We start from the raw sequence: 25,307 nt of genomic DNA on the forward strand, positions 1-25,307 counted from the left end.
GAAGTGACGTTCACGCCGTGGTCTAGGGGCCGGAAATGGCGATGGAGTTCCGCCCCCCTGGGGCCCGCCGGCAAAATCCCAGGCTTACGGGTTTGGGCCCCTCACGTGATATCAAAACCGAAACGAGCTGGACGGAAGCCAAGTTATCCGGCCAATTGTTAATTACACCTATTTGTCTTAAAAGCACTAATTTACATAAGTCTCCCACAGGCTTCTTTACATTTAGAGGAACCACCTTTATAAAATCTTATTAGAAAACAGGAGCGTTTGAAGGTCATACTGGAGACTACCAGCTGGGAAGACCAGGGTCGGGGAAGACTGATCTTGTTGAAGTGGGAGAGGTGAGGGAGGAGTGGAAAAATCTGGCTTTTACCGCCAAGGCCTACCCGGCAAGCCCCACAAGTTGCGTCGTAAGGAATGGGAGGAGGAAGATGACGCCGGAAGGCAAAGCCCAGTAGAAACATGGAGGTCCTCAAGTGGAGGGGGAAGGGTACTCGGAGGCCTGCAGTGCGGCTGCGCGCCGGGCTGCCGACGCGCCGGCGCGCAGAGGGGGCGGGGTGAAAGGTCACAGCGCGGCGGCGGGTCTGGCTGGCGGCTGCGGTGGCGGCGGGCGGGAGGAGAGTGCCCCGTGTGCACGTGTGGAGAAGCGGCGGCACCAGCGCGGCGGCGGGAGGCACCCCCGCCCCCTCTGGAGACGCAGGGCCGCGCTCGACTCTCGCGGCCTCCGTCACCCGCTCAGCTCCCTGCCCTAAGCGAGGAGGCCGGCTTGCGGGGTGGAGTGGCCCGAGCTGAGGGCGCGGAGAGCTCAGGGCGGCGACGACAACGGCGTTGATATCTGTGGTAACAACGGCCTCAGCAGGCGGGGAAGATGAAAGGGTGAGGAAGGGCAGCCGGGCAGGGCCCGACCGGCGCGGGAGAGGGGCTGCGAAGGAAGGGAGAGACTCCGGGCAAAGACCCGGCGGCGGGAGGTTTCTGGGCTTCTCTGCTCATGGAGGGGGCGGAGGCTCGGCTCCGGCTGTTGGCGGGCGAGACCCGGGGAACCTAGGGTTTGGGCCCGGAGGACGAGTGCGGGTTTAGTGCACACCAGCCGCTGAGTGGGGCGGCGGGGAAAAGCTGTCGTGAGGCGCCTGGGGCCTCCTGCCCGGGAGCGGACGGCGGAGCCACCCCCGGCCCGCCACTCCGAGTGAAGCGGTCTGGTTGTCCTCTTCAGATCCCGGCTCGACACTGAGAACTGTGGTCTTCGACACCTTTCGGGCTTATTCACACTTGGAAGCGATGCAGAACCTTCTGGAGGGAGCAGGAATTGGAATAAAGAGCATGGAAAGGAGTATTAAGAGCTAGTGACTCAACTGGATTTGGGTTGGGTCAGAGCGAGTGGAGGAGGGGGGGAGAGCGTGAGCACTGAAGACTTGGGGTGCCAAAATGTTTAAGGAAGTATTGCTGATCAGTAGGTGGAGCTATTGCTCCAGCCGTTTACTGTTGCCCTTGTGCCGCGAGGGGGTCCTGGGTTCCTAGGAAGCTTTCTTTAGGGGTTTGGCGAAGTGAATATTCTTTCACGGGTTCCCTCTTGGACAAAGTTAGGGATTATTTTGATTCGACTATTTCCATTTGGATTAGATGTCATCTTACTATTAAATTGCATACTGTTAAAAGTATTAATTACCTAACACGGTGTTTTAACATATTGGCGGAGTGAGCCGTTTTGAAGCTTGCCTTTACCCTCCTTAGAGAACGAAATGGCATCTTAATCAGTGTTAAAAGTTTTCTGAGGTGCTGAGTGTTTTCTACGACAGCAGGTCAGTTAAAGAATTGTAACTGTGTTTTGAGTTAGCGAAGCCTTTCAGACTGTTTAGCAGCCCTTTTGAAGATGAAGTAGAAGTCAGTGTCCGAAGTAATCTCATACTGCCTAAAACAAGGGTCTGTATATTACTTTGGTGTGTATATGTGTTTGAGGTCGCAGAAGAGGTCCAAGAAAGTTTAATTTGAAGGTCTGTAGTGTGATTCCTTACTCTGATTTTGCTTTAAATATTGAGAATGCACTGTAATGTCGAATTGCGTGTTTTGTATCAAGTTGAGAAATCATGAAGAAAATTTCACAGTACCTGCATTAGTTCACATCAAGTTCTAAAGAGTTGTAATCAGGATACTAATTGAGGGGTATTTGAAGTATGTGCTGCACTTGAATCATGATCTAGGAAGTTTGGCTGTTTTGTATATGATCCAGTGTAACTTGGCGAGATTTATCTCTTTTTTTCCTTGAGTATGGATGCTGTCTCTTAACTTGTTTTTGTGTTCTCATTGGCACTCAATACTTATTTGTCTTTGTTAAAGTAATAAAAATGAGGCTGAAGAGTTCTTGGTGTTGAGATTGTGCATGGATTTATAAACGAGTGCCTCCAAGGAATTATTCTGGATGTTTAGATCCAAAATCTTTTGGTCTAGCTCAGTCTGCCTAGGATGTAATGCTCTTCCTGATACTAACTTGGCAATAGAAATAATCTGCCTTCAGTTAACATACTCATGAGGCAATTATCTTTTTATTTAAAATGGTTATTTTATGTATAACAAACTGATGGAAGCCAATCTCCAGAAATGAGTAACTGGTTAAATTTAGAGGAAATATATAGTTATTGAATCTGTACCTTAAGCCAGCAACTATGCCTAAAATGTAGAGTCCTTAAGTCTAGTTCCTGTCACCTCTTACTATTGGGAGCTTAAGATCACGTTCTTAATGGTAAACTTGTAAGATGATTTCAGAGGAATACTCCCTTTAACTTCTAAGGTGAACTAACTCCCAGGTAAGATGGGACTGTAAAATTTTTTTCATTTGTTAGTCTTGCCCTTAAGGCACTGAACAAATGAAGACAGTGGATATTATTTAAAAGATTTTAAGGTTCTTGAGTTCAAAGATTTGTATCACCGTGTACAATGTAGTCAGTGTTATAGTCCTGACTCTTGGTTTATGAAGGCCTGTGAAAATGAAACAGTGGTCCTGATTATGTGGTTTTTGTACGAAATATTATTTGCTAAGCATTTTATTGTATATTGAGCTAATTGGACTGTAAGTTGAATACAAATATCTAAAATTGAAAACATGCAGAACGCCTCACTCTGAATCAGTCTACTGTTCCATATTTTACATCGTTGCCTATATTGTCTATCGTTTTGAAACTTTTAAGACTTAACTATTTTACCTGGGTTTTTCTTCATACTTTTACTTAGTTTTTTATTAGTAGGACATTCCATGGTATTGGCATGTATTTGCCTTTCCTCCATAGTAGATAAACGTCCAGTTGTTAATTACTGCATGCATTTATATGCATGGTTTAAAAATTTGAAGTATATTATGAGATGTTACATCCCTTGTACTGAGGTTGCTTGTTTTTATGAACCAGGGACATTATAGGTTGAATTTGTGGATGGTAAGCTGATTATTTTTATCTGTTGCCCTTTAGGGAGGGTGATATTCAAGCAAGAAGGTGTGCTGTACACGGCCATGACTGAAATGAGATGGCAGTGTAATTAGTCGATATAATAGAAAGTAAAACTGAATCCATTTGCCCTTCAATTGTAGCAAAGAGGTGTGAATTCTAATAAAGATGTCTTTAACTAGATGTGAATACATGTGAACAAAGTAAAGATGACAGCAATAATATAGTATATAGAACAGTGTAGTTTCCTAATTGAAGTGTTAAAATATAAGATTCTGCAAGTAGAAATAAATCTATGTTGAGGAACTCAGAAAATAATTGTTACCTCTGACAGTTTATGGACTGGGAAAGGGCACAAATAACTTTACTGAGGTGCTAGAGACATTGCGTATCTTTACCTTGGGTATTGGTTGCAGAGGTGTATACATATGTATAAAATCATTGAGCTGTAACAAGATTTGTGCTCTTTACCAAGTGTATCTTATACGTCAATAAAAGGTTTTTTTTTTAAAGTTTTATTGCTGTTTTTGTCAGGGGAAAAAAAACCCCCAAAACAAAAAAAGCCAGTAAGGCAGAAGTATATAGAATTCGGGAACTTGTGTAAAACTGCAATTCATACTCCTTGCTTCTGTGAAGCCAATGATTTGTGGGATGTTGATTAAGTTACTGGATTTTAACAAATACTTTGTAATGTTCCCTTGCTTTGTTCAGATGAATTCATATAAAATATAACCTGTCTGTACCATAATTAAAAAAATTAATATTCTAACTAATATAAAGGAGAATAAAAGGAAAGTAAACTGCAATATCTATTTCAATATGTAGATGAGCAGGTACAACAACACCATAAATCATAAGATCAGCTGTTTGCATCTATCTGTAAATATAATCAACTGTATAATTTAAAAAGTATATCTGCTACCAGTACAGATGTGTGCATTGGTGAGTAATGCTGTGTTGCCATCAGTCTTGTGATTTCTTCCCCAAATTGTGGACAGCTGTTGGTAAAGTTCTGAACAAAATGCACAATAATCAAGAATTTGTGGGTTGGAAAAGGTCTTTAAAAGGCACTCATAAAGCATTATCTTTCAAAGCCAGTGCTTTTGCCAGACCAAACTAATATCTATATTAAATTTCACTTTGCTAAATCCTCTCTTTTGGTCTGTAGAAATTCTCTTGACTCCTGATTTTCGCTTCTAGGTATTAGCTATGGCTTCCAGCTTTGTGCCATCTGAAAAGATACACCTTCTCAATTATTTAAATGGCTGTCCTTTTTTCTTTTTTTGAAAGTGCAGCCTACAGAAACCTTTAGAATACCAGTAGTAATCAATAGAAACATCCTTCCCATCATAGAATGAGAATTGTATGATTATAGTTTAATAACTACAAAATTGTTTAATTGTGCTATCACAGAACACTCCTTTCTCTTGAGCTGTTCTCGTCCATCATCTGCTGTTTACATTCATTCAATACCTGACGTATTAGCAGAACGTTAGTCCTGTCTTGTCCAATACAGTAGTGACTAGCTATGGTTGGCTGTGGAGCAGTTGAAATGTGTCTTGTGTTACTGAGGAGCTGAATTAAAATGTCAGTTGTTGGACAATTTTTATGTATGTTTCGAACAACTTGGATATGTGAATCCACTGTAAATTTTATGAAATATAAGTACAGATAAAACATTTCCAAGGAAAATTACCATCTGAATTGAGATGTGCCGTAAGTGTAATGTACACTGGATTGAAAGACTTAGATTTAAAGACTTAGTATGAAAAAAAGATTTTTTTAAAAGGTCATGATTAAATTTCATTTTGATTACATGTTGCAATGATTTCAGCTGTTTCTTTTTGCCTTGTTAGTGTAGATATTAGGAAAAAAAAGTTTTTTTTAACAGGGATTTGACCCCTGGACCTAGAAATTTTTAAATTACATAAGTGACTCGAATTATATTTCTGTTGGACAGTGCTGTGCTAGACCCTGAAAAAAACAAATTTGTCTAAAACATGATCTCTTCCCTTAGGATCTAGTTCCTGGATGGTAAATGTTTCAACTGTGGGACAACACATAGTGTGTGGCTGTTTATACCTCTGTGGTAACCACTCCTGGTTTTCGATTAAGATATTATAATCCAGTCATATCCTCTGGGTAAATGAAGGGGTAATTGGAAGTATGTATTTGCCTTGCCTGAGCTAGTACAGCCTGTATTCTACCTCTGTCATTGCTAAAGCTGTTCTTAAGGGAAAACTTTGTTTGCCAAGTTCAGACGTCTCCTCTCAGTCTTCGGTAGAGCAGAATGCTTGCTTGTATAACTACTGGACACACATCCTTAATTATTTCTTTTGGATAATTCACTAGAGGATAATTTTTTGGATCAGAAAGTACTGCCATTTTTAAAGCTCTGATATTTGTTGCCAACTGACCTCCAGAAAGATAGTAACAATTTATGCTGCCAGCATGTATGAGAGTGCCCTTCTCTTCTTCAAGGGCTGATGGAGAAAGGGAGGAGCACTTGCAGAAACTTAAAGGAAATGGAGGAAGACATTGTGACTGCCATTTCAGTGACGGGTGGTGTAAATTACCTTTGTCTGCGATGAGTGGCATACATTGAGCATTCCTAAAATGATAGAAATAACTAATAGTTTCTTGACAAGTTGGTTTTGAGGACATATACCCATATACCCTTAATTCTAATTTTACTTTGCTGATTAGGTGATAAATGGCCTTTCTTTCTTTCTTCCTTTCTTGTTGATTACTTGGTGGAGTTGGACATTTCCCACTTTTACTGGCCATTTGTATGCATTTTAAACATTTCTTATTTCTCCTTCCAGAAAACTAAGATATATTTAAGGAAATACTTGGATGCCCCCCACCCCCCAGAATGTAGAGTTTGTTATTTGTAGCATAATTTATCTTCAAAAAGGAGATTTACTACAATGCAAAAGGCATTTGAGCTAAAAGCAACCACATTTTATAGTTCAGTGTGCCACCAATAATAGCAGTAGTAGGGACACTGACTACTAAGTTTCTTGGCTTCTGGGCCCTCATTTCTTTGTCTCTTTTGCAGGTTGTGGGATCTTTAGTTCCCCAACCAGGGATTGAACCCAGGCCCTGGCAGTGAAATCACTTGAATCCTAACCACTGGACCACCAGGGAATTCCCTCATTTCTTTGTCTTTAGAGAGAACAGCTTGAACCTGAATAGGAAAGGCCGAAGGTTTGAGTTCTTGTGCCAGTTCTAATCTGTTGATAGTATCTTATCAGTATTATATTTAGTCTGTTGATAGCTTTGATGAGTTCTCAGACTGTGGGGAAAACAAGTGATGTCATTGATTATTAATGGCATGTGTGTCGCATGTTTGCCGTTCCTGGTCTCTGTCAGCTCTAGCTTTCTATGATACCAAGAAACAAAACTTTGGAATCATATTTGAATTGTTCTCTTTTAAGCTGCTCTCTTCATTTTGCTCTTGTGTCTGCTTTTTGGGACCTGCTCTCCCATCCCTTCCCCATGCCACTATTACCCTTTACAGAGGAGGCACTGTTAAGGCAATGTGCCAGGCAGTAGTCTCATTTAATCCTCCCGGTAGCTCTAAGATAGTATCCATACTCTACTAATGTATCTGTAAATATAGTATAAAACATATAGAGGTGGGCCAAGAAGGGAAGAAAGCTTGTTGGGTGGTGGGGTTTTTGAGTAGTTTTATATGGCCAAAAATCAATGGGGGGGGTGGTGGGGAGAAGGCTAGGCCAGTGGCCACAGCTAGGTGATGAAGGGCTAATTGAATTTTATTTGGTAGATTATGTGCAACTTTTTTGAAAGACTTTACGCAGAGAAGTAAAGTGGTCAGATTTGTGTTTTAGAAGGATTATTCTGACTGTATTGTGATGGCTTTGTCTCCTTGGCTCTAGTCTTATTCCCCTTTATTAGGCTATTAAAATATGTGTTGAAATGAGGGGTTGAAATGATGGCCTGAACCATGCTGCTAAGAGAAAGGGTATAGGAACAGGTTATAAAGTTAGTTGGGAGGCAGAAGTACCAGGGATTAAAATGGGATGTTAGAGTACATCTAAAGCTCAGTGTCTGTATTGGATGAATGATGGAGCTGTTCTTAAAGGTAGAGAACAGATTTCCTATGGAGAACGATGAGTTCAGTTTTTGATGTGTTGAATTTGTGATTCCTGTAGAGATAGCCAGTAAGCTGTTGGAAATATGTGCTTGAATTCAGAGATTTGTAAGTAAAAACATCAGTGTTTAGGTAGTAGTAGGGGAAGAGCCATAGCTGGGAAGGGGCTCTCCTAATTGAACATATAGATAACGATGGAAAAATTTTTCAAAGGATAATTTTATTCTTTTTTAGGTTATAACCTTGAGTATATTGTGTCCCTGTGTGTGTGTTTAGCATTTTTAGTACCCAAACAAATAATTACTGAGATTTTTACACACCTGATACTTGCAGTCACACAGCTTGGAGGACTGATTCACCCACCACTGCTTTTTTGATACCTGCTAAACCTCTAGAACAGTGACTTTCAACCAGCGGTACACCTCCCACCCCACTCCGGACATCTGACAATGTCTGGAGACATTTTTAGTTGTCACAGTGGGGTGGGATGGTTACTGACATCTAGTGGGTAAGGTTAGCAATGCTGCTAAACATCCCACAGTGCTTTGGGAAACCCCTCACAACAAAATTATCAAGCCCTAAATATCAGTAGTACCAAGATTGAGAAACTGCTCTAAAATCTAGATGAAATGAAAGAGAGCTCATCGGTTTTACTAAGGTCCTAGAGATTCTTAGATTTACTAAAAGTAATTTAGCAGTCCTTGAAATAGTTGAGGTTCTGCCCTCAGTCTTGTAGTTCAGTAGAAGAGGTAAGGTTTGAAAACAGACGCTTATAGCAGTGCAGAAATTCTGTGCCTTGGAAGAGTACAACTGTAATATAGTTCAAATGAGGTGGAAATCTCAGCAGGATGACAGGTTAAGGCCTCATGAGCGGTTAGTATTTAAGCTGTGCTTTGATAAATGCTGAGTGGGCTTACTTTTAGGTTGAAGGAATTTATACTTTAGAGGAATCACTCTTTCATGTAATTTACTTGAAGGCAAGAGTTGAGAACCAGATTACTGCTAGCTAAGAAAAAATTAAGTTTAAGCCCCTTGAAATTTTTAATCAAAGGACCATGGGCATACTTTGATCCTTGCTAAAAGACTTAAGTTTTATGCAAAAGTCCCTTATCAGTACACCTTGGATAAATGTTGGGTATTTCTCTCTCTCTTAACCTTGAGAAGTAAAGATGACTCCTTTGAGGGAAGTCATATGGTGTGGCTAATCTTGCACTATAATGGAATTCGTAGACATAGGCCTGATTCTGGCTTTATTGATAATTGACTGTATAACTACAGGCACATCTGTCTCTGGGCTTCAGTTCCATCATCTGCAAAATGAAGGGGAAGAGAGCCAGTGGTTCTAAGGTCCCTTCCAGATCAAACACTCTTCATAAGAAGTGACCAGACAGTTAAAATTTTGTGCCAAGGTGCACTTAAATACCCATCTAAAGTATAAAGGCTTTGGGGCTTCCCTGGTGGCGCAGTGGTTAAGAATCTACCTGCCAATGCAGGGGACACAGGTTCAAGCCCTGCTCCAGGAAGATCCCACATGCTGCAGAGCAACTAAGCCCGTGCGCCACAACTACTGAGCCTGCGCTCTAGAGCCCATGAGCCACAACTACTGAAGCCTGCGCGCCTAGAGCCCGTGCTCTGCAACAAGAGAAGCCACGGCAGTGAGAAGCCCGCGCACCTCAATGAGGGGTAGCCACCGCTCGCTGCAACTAGATAAAGCCCGTGGACAGCAACAAAGACCCAACACAGCCATAAATAAATAGATAAATACATTTATATTAAAAAAAAGTATAAAGGATTTAAGCTTTCTCTATACATCATTTCCTCTTTTTGCTATGTAACTTTAGCAGTCAGACTTTGCACAAGAAAGACCCACTTTTGTGTAGTTGTATCTCCATCTTGTGGCCTTTCAGAATATTGCCACTAAATTTTGTTTTTGTAATTATGGCCATAATTGACATTACCCTTAAAAGCTAGAAACATTTGAGTGCTTATTATCTGATGTTGCTGTACTAAATACTTTTCCCATTTTATCATACCACTTGTTTTTTAAGCCAAGGGTAAAGGTTTCCTACTACCATATTCTAAGTGCAAAGGTTATCTGAGATTTGACTGAGTAACAGGCTAATCTTGTGGTGCTACTCTCTAAAAGTAGGAGGCAAGTAGCTGTGTTTTCCAGATCTAAGGACTTGGTTCACATTTCTGTGGGTGCTTGTGCTGTATGAGTCTGTCCCCCCCCTTAGATCCTTAACCTCAAAACTTTGGTATGAAGATGCGTTAGAGTTTGTTATGGATTTGAAAAACAAGAAAAAATAACATGTCACGTGAATTTACTTGAGCTAAGAGAATAATTTAGTTTCTTTAATAACTACTGTCTTCAGTTTTTTAGTTAGGGTTGTGAACGCTAGTGCCAGCAGGAACCCAGGACCTGGGACCAAGCAGATAAGGTAAATGAGTAAAACAAGAAACGTAGGCTTTATGTAAAATCTTCTGATTTAAATATTAGCAACCAAGTTAATTTGGAAAAACAAAAAATTGTTGAGTCAAGTAGATGTGGCCACATGGCTGATTTGACTTTTAGGCCAGGAATTTGGGGCTTATCTACAGAACAGAGGTCTTGAACCGATAAATTAAGAATAGTCTATATTGTTAAATTATATTGAAATCTTACCTGAAGTAAGCAGTCAGTGTAGTGATTTAAAAAATCCAGCTTTCAGAGTTAGGCTGATTTGAGTTTGAGTCATCGCTCCTCGATACCAGTTATGTCACAAACATTAAAGCTATAGTGTAACATACTGTACTGCTTGCATAAGGGAAATGATTAACATTTTATGGGGAAATGATTAACATTTTATGGAAACCCACTCTGATCATATAGTTTATTTTTTTGCAGTGGTCTATTCCACTTCTCTATGTCTGTCTTTAGTCTCTATTTCCTTTACCAGACTCCTTGGATTTAGAAATTTACACACATGCAGTAGGAAGTTTCTTGATTAAAGTGGGTGTTTAATTTTGTATGGTTAAAAGAACAAGCTTTATTACAGAAGTAAAGATTCCAGAGTAGGATGTAGGAATTTGAATTTTTAACTGCAAAATGATTCTGGTGTATAGCCAAGTTTGGAACCCAATCTTGGATTTTACAACACTGCTTCTCCAGATTTATCCCTACTCTCTTGAACATTGTTTCTCAGACACTTTTATGGGCTCCTACTCTTTTACTTCTGAAATGAGATTATCACCTCACACCACAAGAATAGCTATAAACAGAAAGGCAGTAAAAAGCATTGGTGAGGATCTGGAGAAACTGGAACCCTAAAACATAGCTAATGGGAATGTAAATGGTCTGGCCACTTAGGGAAACAGTTTAGAAACATATTAGTTTTCCCTTACTACTGTAACAAATTACTACAAATTTAGTGGCTTAAACAACACAAATGTATCATCTTTGTTCCTGAGATCGAAAGTCTGAAAGGGGTTTCACTCTGTTAAAATCAAGATGTTGGTATGTATAGTGACTCCTGTCTACCTGAAATTTTAGCATGTGACCTTATTTAGAAATAGGGTCTTTGCAGATGTAATTAAGATGAGGTCATACTCAATTGGGGTGGGCCCTAAATGACTAATGTCCTTATAAGAAGAAGAGAGCATACATACACACAGAAGACCATGTGAAGATAGAGGCAGACATTAGAGTTATGCTGCCACAAGCCAAGAAACACTTGAGGCCACCAGAAGCTGGCAAAGGCAAGGAAGGATTCTGCTCCAGAGCCTAGAGGGCATGGCCCTGCCAACATTCTGATTTTGGACTTCCAGCCTCCAATACTTCGAGAGAATACATTTCTGTTGTTTTAAGCCACTGAGTTTGTGGTAATTTGTTAAGGCAGCTCTGGGAAACTGATACAACAGGACTGTGTTTCTTCTAGAGGCTCAAGATGATAATATGTTTCCTTGCCTTTTCAGCTTCTAAGACCACTTGCATTCCTTGGTTCATGAGCCTTCATCTTCAAAGCCAGCAGCATAGCATCTTTAAGTCTTTCTTGTCTCTGCTTTTATCACATCTTCTCTGACTCCTAAGGACCTGTGTGATTACAGGGGGCCCACCCAGATAATCCTGGTTAATTTTCCCATCTCAGGGTCTTATATCTGCAAAGCCCATTTTTCATGTAAAATAACATATTAAAGGTTCCTGAGATTAGAACATGGACAGTCTCTGGGGGCCATTATTCTGCCTACCACAGGCAGTTTCTTTAAAAAGGAAAACATGTACCCCAGTGTTCATTGCAGCACTATTTACAATAGCCAGGACATGGAAACAAATGTCCAACGACAGATGAATGGAAAAGAAGATGTGGTACATATATACAAAGGAATATTACTCAGCCATAAAAAGGAATGAAATTGAGTCATTTGTAGAGATGTGGATGGACCTAGAGTCTGTCATACAGAGTGAAGTAAGCCAGAAAAAGAAAAATATTATATATTAACGCATATATATGGAATCTAGAAAAATGGTGCAGATGAACCTATTTGCAGAGCAGGAATAGAGATGTAGATGTAGAGAACGGACATGTGGACATGGGGCAGGGGAGAGGTGGGTGGGATGAATTGGGAGATAAGGATGGACATATATACACTACCATGCATAAAATAGATAGCTAGCGGGAACATGCTGTAAAGCATAGGAAGCTCAGCTTGGTGCTCTGTGATGACCTAGATGGGTGGGGTGGGAGGGAGGTCCAAGAGGGAGGGGATATAGGTATACATATAGCTGATTTACTTCATTGTACAGTAGAAGCTAACACAACATTGTAAAGCAATTATACTCCAATTAAAAAAAAAAAAAGTGAAACATATTTGCCATACGACCCAGCAGCCCCACTTCTAGGTATCTACCAGAAAAAAACTAAAGCCTATGTCTGCACACATACTTGTATGCAGTAATCATAGCAGCAGCATTGTTTATAATAGCCAGGAAGTAAATACAGTTAAAATGCCCATCAAGTGGTAAATGGATAAACAAAATGTGGTATATTCATACAATGGAGTACTGTTCAGCTACTGACACAAATTGCAATATGGATGAACCTCAAAAACATTATGCTGTGTGAAGGAAGTCTAGTCCAAAAGATCACATTTATTGTATGAAATGTTCAGAAATGGCAAGTCTTTAGAAAGAAGGTAGATTTAGTGGCTGGCTTGGAGTACGTAAGGGGATTTATCTTAGCTGTGCACAAGGGATTTTGGGGGTGTGATGTGAGTACTCTAAAGCTGAATTGAGATGATGATTTCAGAACCCTATAAATAGTTTAAAACCATTGAATTGTACACTTAAAATAGGTGAATTTTATAGTATGTAAATTATACCTCAAGAAGGCTGTTTAAGAGAAAAATAAATGAGAGGGATGTAAGGGGATGAGACTCATACACCTAAATGTAATAAAACTTCTAGAAGAAAACAAACATCTAAATGTTAGTGGCCTTGGGTTAGGCAAAGATTTGTTAGATAGTACCCTGAAAAGCATGATCCACAAAGAAATTCATCAAAATGTATAACTTCTGCTGTGTGAAAAACACTGTTAAGAAAATGAAAAAAGCCACAGACTGGGAGAAATCCTCTGCAACATACATAACTCGCAAAGGGCATGTATTCATAGTAACTTAAATCGCAATAATTCGAACCCAGGATTTTTTTAAGAGCAAAAGATTTCAACAGCACCTTTACCAACTAAGATAATATGGGTAGCAAAGAAGTACATGAAAGGATGTTCACCATTATTTAGGGATACGCAAATTAGAACCGCAGTGAAATGTCAGTACACACCTATTAGAATGGCATAAATTTTAAAAGTTGATAGTGCCAAACACTGGTTTGGATGCGGAACACCTGAAACTCTCGTACACTTAACTAATGATCCAGTATCCCCTCTCCTACGTGTTTATTCAAGGGAAAGAAAAACTTACGTTCACACAAGAACCTGTACAGAAATTGTTTGTGGCAGCTTTATTCATAATCTCCAAAAACTGGAAACACCCAAATGCCCTTCAACAAAAGTGTAAACCATGGTACATCCATACAATGGAGTACTACTCAGCAATAGCAAGGAATGAAGTTGATACGGTAGTGTGGTGAATCTCAAAGGCATTGTGCTGAATGAAAGAAGCCAAGCAAATGGGAATGTATTGTGTGATTCCATTTATGTGGTATTCTTGAAAAGGCAAAACTATGGGAAACAAAACATTAATGGTTGCCTGGGAGTGGTGGTAGAGCTGAACTGCAAAGGGTCATGTGGGAGACTTTTGGGGTGATAGAACCATTGTGTTTCTTGATAATTGTGGTAGTTAGGTGACTATACGTATTTGTCAAAACTCAGAACTATACGCCTGAAGTTAATTTTATATAGGGAATTCCTTGGTGGTCCAGTGGTTAGGACTCGGTGCTTTCACTGCTGTGGGCCTGGGTTCGATCCCTGGGTGGGGAACTAAGATCCCACAAGCCATGCAGCCAAAAAAAAAAAAAGGAATTAAAAAAAAAAGTTTATGTGAACTTTTAAAAGTTTTTTTTGTTTTGTTTTAGCTAAGAAAGACATTTTTTTTTTTCCCAAAGAAAGTAAATTGACCCGCAAAAACGGCTGGAAAATAAAGGAGCAACTAATAGTTGATACAAATTAGAAAATTGCAAGCTGGTGGACTTGAATACACTACAACAATAATTATATTAAGTCTGAACAGACTAAATACTCTGATTACCAAATTAAAGGAACAAGACTCTTATGCATTTGCTGTTTATAAAAAGACACTTTAAATATAAGGCCACAGAAGTTCAAAGTAAAGGGTGGTAGAAGATACACCATGCAACATTGATTAGAAGAAAACAGTGTGTCTGTACTGATAAAGTAGACTTTAAGGCAAGAAATATTACAGCAAAGAGGGACATTTCAAAATGATAAAAGGATCGATTCATCAACTCATAACAGTCCCAAATATTTATGCTGTTAATAACATAACTTGAAAATACAGAAGCAAGCATTGACAGAACTGAAGAGCAAGAAGAAACACTTCCAAACTTTCTTTGAGGCCAACAAACCTTATTGATAACAAAACCTATCAAGAATATTATAAGGGAAAAAAAGGGTGTGTCAGAGTAAGACTTCCTGACATATCATTTGAACAGACCTAAAGGAGGTGAGAGAGTAAACTTACAGCCAAGAATGGAAAGGCCACCAACTGAGCTAGGGAAAGCTACAGGTGAAGCAGATTTTGCGGGGAAGATCAGATAGCTAGTTTTGGATATGTTTAATTTGAGCTGTCTACTAGAGATGCTTTGGCATTTAGGAGTGATTTCTAGGCTAGAGACAGAAATTTGGGAGTTGGCAGCATTAAATCCATAAGACTATATATAGATTGAGGTCACCGAGAGAATGTAGAGAAGACAATGAAGTACCATCTTGATGTGCAAGGCGCTCCTCTCCAACCCCGGCTTCCACATTTACACAAAGCATACTTTGTTTTACCATAGCAAACTGCCTGTGGTTTGGGGAATACATGAATGTAAACTCCTTTGCATTCCAGGTGTTAGCACATAGGTGTTGAAATATTTATTGAAATAGAACTGATTTATGCTTTGAATAGGCAACTATTATGTTCATAAGAACTATAGAAAATTTTAGATTCATGATGGAATTCTTAAAATCTCTATTATTTAATTTTCTAATCAAGTTCTTTTAACTTTTAAAAGCTTTTTGGTTGTTTACAGTCAAATGATGTTCTAATTTACTTGACATTTCTACATAACTCTCTCTGTTTATGCCTTTGGTACTACACGTTCTTTACTGAATTATATTTACAAGTTGATGATATTACTCTGATATATTTAGAATATCCACATCTTAGAATAATTTGGAGCTAAGTGATCAGGATTACAGAAGTGTTCCGTTTCAATCAGACATATCATGTTCAGGAAAGTTAAACTGTATCTGAAGGTCAATTTTGCTGACAAAGTTTTATTTAATAGACATTTTAAAATTCTGTTTCTAGCATATGCTGACAGTCTGGTAATAATAAAAATTGATTATAAACAGCAATGTCCTACTGTATAGCACAGGGAACTATATCCAGTCTCCTGGGATAAACCATAATGGAAAAGAATATTAAACAAAGAACGTATGTATGTATAAAACTGAGTCACTTTGCTGTACAGCAGAGATTGGCACAATATTGTAAATCAACTGTACTTCAATTTAAAAAAATCAAACTTGATTAATTTCTTTCTTAAATTTAAACAGCTACCAAACAATACTCACAGTATTCCAATTCTGTTTTAAAACTTGTCAGTATATATGTGCATGGAAGAATATTGGAAGACTGTATATGTCTAACTCATTTCTATGGTGTTGGGTTTGTTTTTTTGTTTTTTTTTTTAAATCAAGACATGTTTTTTTAAATTAGGCATGGAAAGATTAAGCTGCTTATTCCTTAATGATTCAATATTGTGTTTTGTATTTAGTCTTGATCTGCCCACCCTAATGGAAATTTTTTTAGTAGTTACCTTTTATTAGTTTCAGTCTACCATACTGCACCATGACCACTTTTTCCTTCTGTATGAAGTCATGAAATACCTAGTTATTATCCTTTTAAAACTTATACATATACTTGAAGCATGGTAATTACCTAGAAATTATTCTTAAACTCTTAAAAACTCAAGTTCTTTCACTTATTATCTAGAAATTTAACTTCCTAGATTCTAAAGTTTTCCTTTATTGTTGTTTACTATTAGATTTCATGATGTAATTTTTCAATCACTATTAAAATACAGAGACTGGCTTTTGAGTGCAGTGGAGTAATTTTTTTTTTTTTTTTCCGTGTGGCATGTGGGATCTTAGTTCCCCAGCCAGGGATCGGTCCTGTGCCCCCTGCAGTGGAAGCGAGGAGTCCTAACCACTGGACCGCTAGGGAATTCCCCTGGATTAATTTTTAAATGGTGTGTTCTAAATATAATCAATATAATAAACTATCTTATATTTAAAATAAATTACTGCACCCAATCTGTGGTACAATACTAAAGAGTAGCATTAGGTTAAGTGAAATAAGCCAGATAGAGAAAGACAAATACTGCATATATTACTTGTATGTGGAATCTTAAAAAAAAAAAAAAAAGTCAAGCTCTTAGAGAGTAGAAAAGTGGTTTCCAGGTGGGGAAGATAGGGAAAGGTTGGTTAAAGGGTACACACTTTCAGCTGTAAGGTGAATAAGTTCGGAGAATCCAAAGTATAACATAGTTGATAACACTGTATCGTATAATTTAAATTTGCTAAGAGAGTAGAACTTAAATGTTCTCACCAAAAAAAAAAAAAAAGGTAGGTGATGGATGTATTTATTAAGTGGGAGGAATCCTTTTTTAAAAAAAAAAGAATAGACTGTGCAGGTAAGATGTGATCCCTGTATTTTAAGGTGAAATGTCATTTACCTCAGCCTTAAAGAAGAGAAAGCCAGGGTGTGCTTTAATGAAAAGGGAAGTTTTTCTGTGAATGAGATGTAATCTAGTAAAGAAGACATGACTCAGTACTTCCCTGGTGGCGCAGTGGTTAAGAATCCGCCTGCCGATGCAGGGGACACGGGTTCAATCCCTGGTCCAGGAAGATCCCACATGCCATGGAGCAGCTAAGTCCATGCGCCGCAACAGTAGCACATGTGCCACCACTACAGAAATCCACGCGCCTAGAGCCCGTGCACCGCAACAAGAGAAGCCACCGCAATGAGAAGCCCACGCACTGCGAAGCCTGTGCACTGCAACAAAGAGTAGCCCCCACTCGTGGCAACTAGAGAAAGCCCACGCGCAGGAACGAAGACCCAATGCAGCCAAAGATAAAAGACATGCAAGATATACAAGGGTGGTCGGTCACAATAGTGAATAATAAAAAACAGTAGCATACAAATGAAATAATTGAGGCAGGAAGGCTAAAGTTCCAAATGAGTATACTGGTATGTAATCAGGTTTTTTTTGTTTTTTAAGAACTGTAATACATTCTGTTGGTTTCTGATTGTCGTATTAACATTTCAGAGAACATTGTTATAAAAATTATCCACAAACCACACATTGTTTGAATGTGCTTTTAAACATTTTTCTGTATGTTAACAAAAGTTGGAGATACATATATATATATCCCCAGGAAAGAATATATCAATGTCTTTCTAATGTAAATGTATCATGCTTTATTTAATTAACCAGTCCCCTAATGGTGGACACTCAGATTTTTTTCTTTTCCTTTTTTTTTTTTAACCATTATAAAAGTGTGATAATTAGCTTTCTTGTTTAGTCATTTCTCTAACAGAGAGTTTTCAAAACCTCTGTGCATGTGATGTAAATGGTTAATTAGGGTGCATTGTTTGCATTTTCCTGCTATTGACTAATGCAGTTGTGATGTGGAACTAGCACCTAGTGGTAGGACATACGTCATTTTCTAGCTGCTTGGTTGGCATCAGATTGTTTTGTTTATTTTTGAACTCATTTTTAGTTTGATTTGACAATTTTTTATAAGATACTATTTTTTAAATTTATTTATATTTTGGCTGCATTGAGTCTTCGTTGCTGCGCTCAGGTTTTCTCTAGTTGCGGCTAGTGGGGACTTCTATTCGTTGCAATGTGTGTACTTCTCATTGTGGTGGCTTCTCTTGTTGCGGAGCACGGGTTCTAGGCACGCGGGCTTCAGTAGCTGTGGTGCGTGGGCTCAGTAGTTGTGGCTCGCAGGCTCTAGAGCGCAGGCTCAATAGCTGTGGCGCACGGTGGGATCTTCCCGGACCAGGGATTGAACCCGTGTCCCCTGCATTGGCAGGTGGATGACATTGTTTTCTTTAAATGTTTTTATGACCCACTGTTAAGATTTTTTTTTAATTTTTTTAAAACTTTTTATTTTATATTGGAGTATAGTTGATTAACAATGTTGTGTTAGTTTCAGGTGTGTTAAGGTTTTTAAGAAGGCAAATAGTGTATATAAGCAACTCTACAAATGTTAGTGCTGGTGGTAATAGGAAGAAAAATTGTGTAGTTGCTATTCAGGTTTGTCTTGTCACTTTTGATCAACCTTTAGCATGTGGTGGTGAGATTGATTTGAGCGCTTAAAAATTTGTTGACAGCTCTATAGGCAAATCAACTTTATTACTATGAGTCTGACACTTTTTAGTGGTTATCCCTTTTTCCATGGAACCGATTGTTTTGGTTAAGTATGGTTACTTAGCAATGCTACTGTTGTGTTCTTGATAAGTAGTTTTCAAGCTGGGGTTTGTTTTGTTTGTTTGGTTGGTTTTGTTTTGTTTCTGAAATGTAGATTCCCATGTTCCATTTCCAGAGACTCTGCTTCTGAAGGGGGTGGGGGTGGGGCGTCCAGGAATCTGGATTTGGTCGCCACCCTCTGTGACTCTGGTGTATGTGGTTCCTGTGTCCAGTGGCTAGAATACACGTGATCCTTGCATATTTTGATTATTTTCTTAGAATAAATTCTTAGAGTGGGGATACTTTGACAAAGGAGGTGTACTTTTTAGGCTTTTTAGTACATAGTTGTAGATTGTCTTCCAGAGATGTTGTATCTATTTACATCCCTGCCAGCAGAGTATAAATATCTTACTTGCCACCCCTTTGCCAATTAGGTATCATCAGTCTTTTTGATCAGTAATAGATGTCTTTAAATTTTTCTGAAAATTTCAGCATTTGTATGTAGATTATTATTCTGGCCTTCTTAGTAATTGTTGTTTACTGTATTTGTCTCTAAATGTATACAATTGTATGAAAGCTAGGAGTTGGAACCTGGATGGAATGACTGGCAAAATCTGCTTATAAATGGTGATCTTCATAGGAGTGTAAGGTTACTGTGAAAGGGTTGGATTTATCAGTCATGTAAAAAAGACTTGGTACCCTTTTAATATGTCCATCTTAACAAATGAAGCTAATTATATTTTATTGAGTACATTTTGGTTTGTTCCAGTAGCCGGATCGAGCTGGGAGATGTGACACCACACAATATTAAGCAGTTGAAGAGATTAAACCAGGTGATCTTCCCAGTCAGCTACAATGACAAGTTCTATAAGGATGTGCTGGAGGTTGGCGAGCTAGCAAAACTTGGTATGATACGGTTTTTCTTCTTCCCTTCATTTGTTTATTCATGTTCTTGACCTCTAGTTTTTAATATCAGGGCAAAAAAAGAGTTAACTGATTTAATCTCCTTGTCTTACAAGTGAGGAAATGGGGGTGATCCAGGTTCTGAGAAAAATCAAGATAAAATAAAATACTTGAATTTCAAAAGGAAATGCTAAATATCTTTTCTTATTTAGGCTGTGTCTGTGTTTTCACATATTTAAGAGGGGTCTTAAATTCTTAAGGTATAGGATATTTTTGAGGCTATTGATACTCAGAGTAGCTGATACAATTTAATTAATGCTAATAACAATTTAGTCGTTGTATAAGGGGAGGGAAAGATTCAGTAAAATGTGTTATTCTGTCTGCTAAACTTTGTATCTTTATATTTTCCTTGGCAGCCTATTTCAATGATATTGCAGTAGGTGCAGTATGCTGTAGGGTGGATCATTCACAGAATCAGAAGAGACTTTACATCATGACACTAGGATGTCTGGCACCATACCGAAGGCTAGGAATAGGTAAAATTATTTGTGGTTTTTGGTTTTGTTTTTTTCTTTAAAGAAGCATAAATACATTGGTACTGTTCCTGACCCCACTAAGGCAATATTTCTTCTAGGAATACTGGGAAAGGGTTCCTGAATTATATAAAGTAAGGTGGAAAAGAACTGTTTTATATGTCAGTTGAACATAATTCGATTGAAAGCCCTATATATAAATAGATTTGTTACTAATACTACCCTTTTGCTTTTTCTGTTTTCCTTCTTCCTGGAAGGGCTGTATATAAAGATTGCTTGTCTGCTAGCAGTTTTAAACACAGCAGGTAGTGTAGAGAGAAAAAAATGGTGGAAAATCAGGATGTCTGGTGTTTACCTCAAATTCTATTAGGACTCAGTAAGATGTTTAGTTTAAAGATTGATTTTTATGAGATTACTTATTTGTTGTTTGTCTTGTTAATAGGAACTAAAATGTTAAATCATGTCTTAAACATCTGTGAAAAAGATGGCACTTTTGACAACATCTATCTGTAAGTAAAGTCATATTTAATGATCTTATCTAAAGAATTTAATAAATTGGCAATAGAAATCTTTACTAGAAAATTTAAAATCTGGTCACTTACTGTCTTTTGGAAATACCATGGAAGTGGTAGTTACAAAGTTTGTTTTAATAATAGATAAGGAACCTGCGATAAAACATTCTTGTTTTGCTTTATTACATTGGGGTGGGAGCTCCACCCCACATATGTGAAACCAAGATTAAAACTCAAATCTTCAGAATTTAAGAAATTAATACCATTAATACTACTTTTATCATGCCATCTGTTTACACTCTGAGTTTTGTTCAAGGCTCTCAGTGACACGCTCATTAGTAGTAGAATTTAATCATCAAAATCAGAGAGTACCTAGCTGATTTATACTTGAATCTTAAGAGTAAGGCTAAGATGGCAACTATGGATTCTTTTTTTCTTTTTTTTTTCATTGAAGTATAGTTGATTTACAATGCTGTGCCAATCTCTGCTGTACAGCAAAGTGACTTATACACATACATACGTTCTTTTTTAATATTCTTTTCCATTATGGTTTATCCCAGGAGATTGACTATAGTTCCCTATGTGGATTCTTTATAATACAGATATTGAGATTATTCTCATTTTCACTTTGGCATTGGGAGAGATTAAATTATATAATGCTGTTTTGAGGAGTAATTGAGAAAGCACAAATTATTTTCAAAATCTAACATGTTTTTTATCAATCAGAAAGATATATTCAGGCATTTGAGACCCTAGGTTTTGTTTGTTTTTTAATGTGTTACTGTGGTCTTTGAATCATCCCTATAGTTATTTACGCACTTTTAGTTACAGGAACCTTTTCTCCTCTTGCAATAAAAAATGTTATGATACTTTAACCTTTCTTGATTTTAAGAATAAACGCTGTTTATAAACGCTGTTCCTGCATCTCCTGATCTCAGCTAGCTGTCTTCCAAATGTTAGATTAAGAGTAAGGTTAGAAGTATAAATTTGTCATCAAAGTTTCTCTGTAATGAATACTTAATCTTTGTTGATAGCTAGTAATTGTAAAGAGAGTCTAACAAATGTCTGCAGTATTCCAGCTCCAACCAATAGCTATCTGTGGAGGACACATAAAAGCTGATGGAATCTTAAATTTTTTTTTCCGATACCCTCTTGTATCTCAGGCATGTCCAGATCAGCAATGAGTCTGCAATTGACTTCTACAGAAAGTTTGGCTTTGAGATTATTGAGACAAAGAAGAACTACTATAAGAGAATAGAGCCCGCTGATGCTCATGTGCTGCAGAAAAACCTCAAAGTCCCTTCTGGCCAGAACGCAGATGTGCAAAAGACAGACAACTGAACAAATTACAGATGAACTTTCTTGCACTTGCTTGTCGCCAAATAAAAGAGAGGCCCATTGATTCCCCCCCCTTTGTTTTAAACCTTTCCCCCTTCCTTGTTCTTGTGTTTCCTCCTTTCAAAACTTCCTTCCCTTTCCTCTAAAAGTTTTAAACTTTTAAGGACTTATTAATCATGTTTGGATTGTTTTAGTTTTCTTATTTTTGTGAGGTGGTTTGATTGTAGGAAGGAGAAGGTATAGATCTGTTTAGTTTCACAGTTAAGATATATGGTCCCAAAAACTTGAGTGTCAATTTCATTTTTTTTTTAATGTCCTGCTTTCACATTGAAGGGCAGAGCCTACAAAATATTGTATATTTCAGAGGACGAGAAGCAGCAGCAGCAATATCTTGTTCTCTAACTCATAGACAAGTTTAGTGTGTTCGTGGTACTTTGGGGTTTTCAAGATTCTGTGGGATACTAATCCCTGTACATTGCCTTCACTCCACCTTTTGTCCTTCTGAGTATTTTCTCAGGAGTTGGACCATTGTTATCCTTGTAAGAAATACTAAGCTTATTTTGTTCTGTTAAGCAGTTATTTCTTCCTTCCTCGCTGGTGGCTGACGGTGGGTGGGACAGTCTGAGTAGGTAGTATTATACTTTGGTCTCAGCATTTGAGTTAAACTGCTTTTTGCTAATGAATGAGCTGGTTGTTAGCAGGTTTATTTTTCCTGCTGTTGATTGTTAGAAGTGGCATTAACTTTTGGAGTGTGGGCTGGTGAGATTAATTTTTTTTAATGTCCCAGCTAGAGATAATGGCCTTTAACTGACCTAAAGAGGTTTGTTGTGATTTGCTTTTTTTTCTCCTGTCCTTTTTCTTCAGTAAATCCACAATAGTTAGTCAAACCTTAAAAATGGAGTTGATGTCCTTATAGGTCAATGCCCCTAAATAAACCTGAAGCAGGTGTTGTCTCTTGGACATATTAAAAAATACCTAAAAGGAAGCTTAGATGGACTTGTGGCACAACAAATGCATTTAATGTCAGCTAATGCAGACTGTTAAAAGTGTGGCCACTGAGCATTTGATTTTAGAGGAAGGAATATCTAGACAGTATTTTTGAGAATAACATAGCTGTGCTAATTGCTTATCTGTTGGAGAACATCCCAGATTTGCTTACATTCTGTGCCTGTGATATTGAGTTTAAGGATTTGGGGGTGGGAGAATTATTAAACATATTGCTTCTATTCTTGGAAAAAGTAGAAGTCTAGAAGTGTTAATAACGCAAATGTCACTGTGACCTCCTCTACTGACAGGACTGGTTTATGCCAGATCGTTTCCTGGCACATAGGGAGTGGCTTTGACGGGTCGATAACTTTTTGTAAGATAGAAGACATCTGAAATTTTCATGTTTTCCTCCATAATCCCATCTCCAATATTTAAAATTTTCTACATTGCCAATACTGGTGGCCCAAGAAATGTTTTCATTAGACTTTAAAATAATGCACAGAGCTTGAATTTTCTGTTATTTGACTTTAAAAGGAAGATTGATTCGTAATATTTATCCTCTTATGTAAATTCTGGCATAAAAGTTTCATCTCTTCAAATATGTTGAATGACAAAATTATTTTACGCAATGTTTATGCACATTTTATAATCTTAAGTTCTTACTTGAGAATGTAAAAATACAAGGTACAATAAACTTCAGCAGTCTTAGTTGAGTGCCAAGAATAATATAGAAAAGGAAGATAGTTGATAAATGAGTTTATAGGGTTATAATCTTAAGATAGTAAAAATGTAGAAAGACCATGCTGGTTTCTTGGGTATCAGTTTCTTAAGCAGTCCAAATCTAAGCTTAGAAGAAAAGTTTAGCATTAAGCACCTTTACCTTCATGGATAAGCTTCAGCTTGCTCTTGCCAAGAGAAGAGTGCTTGAGTTACAGAAGGCATAATTAGTTTGAAGATTCAGCCTTTTTGTAAACTTCGCATATCAAAATAGATTTTGATATATAAATGAGTTTTGTGAGATGACACTGCCTCTATTTCTATAACCATTTCACCTGGACTATCTAATCAGTCCTATGAATGTATCCCTGAATGTGGTTAATGAAAACCGAATAGCTGCCTCATGACAATTAAGTACATATTATTTATGGAGGAAAAAATATTAAATTTTGAATTGAGTGTGTAGGCTCCCTATCATTTTAGTGTTTCTTTTTCCACACTAGTCACTGACTTTAACCTAAATTCTAAGTGTTTGTAAAGGGTGAATTGTCCTACATCAAACTTACATGAAATAATTCCATCCACTTATGGAGGAGGAGGATGTAGAAGAGGTAGAAGCTGGGCACTAGTTCATGTGCCTATGAGTCAGTAAAGACTGAAATAATGTCCCATGTTCAGTTGGTTATTTTGATAAAAATTATCGTTGAGGTAAAACAATTCTGTTAACTGGAAGATCACAGGATATATCCATCATATTTTTCAGGGCAGATAGTTTTTTTCTGTAGGGCAAATAGATAAACATTATATTGTATGGTAATTGCATTTAGGTTCTAAAGAAAAGAATCTGCAGAGAAATCTATGCAATATATAATTTGTCCAGATTAGTTTTCATTTGGGGAAAGAAGTTCTGAAATATCCCCAAAGCGGCTTACGCATCAATTGAAAGTCCTCCAAAAATAGAACTACTGGGAAACCATGACATATGGGGTGGAAAAGAAAAGCTCCCTCAGTTTTTTGGAGGGAATAACTTTAAAAATACTTAAATAGCTGAGTTTACTTGGTGCAGTTAAGATTTAAACTTGTTGATTTTAACATTGCTGTTACATCTGAAATAAACTTACGTGATGTTCTGGTAGTAATCTGTGATGTCTGGTAAATGTCAAAGAAATGTAAATGCATTGTGTTGAATTCTGAGATCAGCAGCTATATGTAGTCATTGTTTACTGTTGCCCATACTGGTTTATGTACTTTCACTTTTCTTTAAGACCTAACTTAAAACTAATTAAAATAGGCCAAGTGTAATCAAGGCCTCCTAATTCAGACCTTTTGGAACTTGCTAGAAACACTGCCTGGCATCTGCAGTTCAGTCCCAATGAGAGAAAAAATAAGATCTGAAGAGCTGTCTTACTGCTACTATATTTTGAATGCAATTGTTAAAAGCACCTGACACTTTCGGCTGTGATCTAATTAGCAGTGTGCATTGACTAGAGATAACATATATTCAGATTGTTTTCTTTTTGTTAACAGTGAGGAAGGAGTTTAGTTGAGTGAGTTAGGAATTGCTTTTTA

At 37.9% G+C, this 25,307-nt stretch overlaps 1 protein-coding gene across 2 annotated transcripts; it reads left to right on the forward strand.

Annotated features, from left to right (window-relative positions):
* Positions 1-544: 544 nt before the first annotated feature.
* NAA50 (N-alpha-acetyltransferase 50, NatE catalytic subunit) lies at positions 545-24,873 on the forward strand. Of its 2 annotated transcripts, none has more exons than XM_057545036.1 (5): positions 545-876; positions 19,521-19,654; positions 20,068-20,187; positions 20,627-20,693; positions 21,860-24,873. In XM_057545036.1, the coding sequence occupies exons 1-5, from the start codon at positions 869-871 to the stop codon at positions 22,035-22,037; spliced, it is 507 nt and encodes a 168-aa protein (XP_057401019.1). In that variant the 5' UTR covers positions 545-868; the 3' UTR covers positions 22,038-24,873. The 2 variants fall into 2 exon arrangements, with proteins under 2 accessions (XP_057401019.1, XP_057401018.1); XM_057545035.1 differs by having other exon boundaries at positions 546-876; positions 19,518-19,654.
* The last annotated feature ends 434 nt before the right edge of the window (positions 24,874-25,307 follow it).

The sequence above is a fragment of the Balaenoptera acutorostrata genome, chromosome 4 (genome assembly GCF_949987535.1).
Source record: "Balaenoptera acutorostrata chromosome 4, mBalAcu1.1, whole genome shotgun sequence".
Taxonomy (NCBI): Eukaryota; Metazoa; Chordata; class Mammalia; order Artiodactyla; family Balaenopteridae; genus Balaenoptera; species Balaenoptera acutorostrata.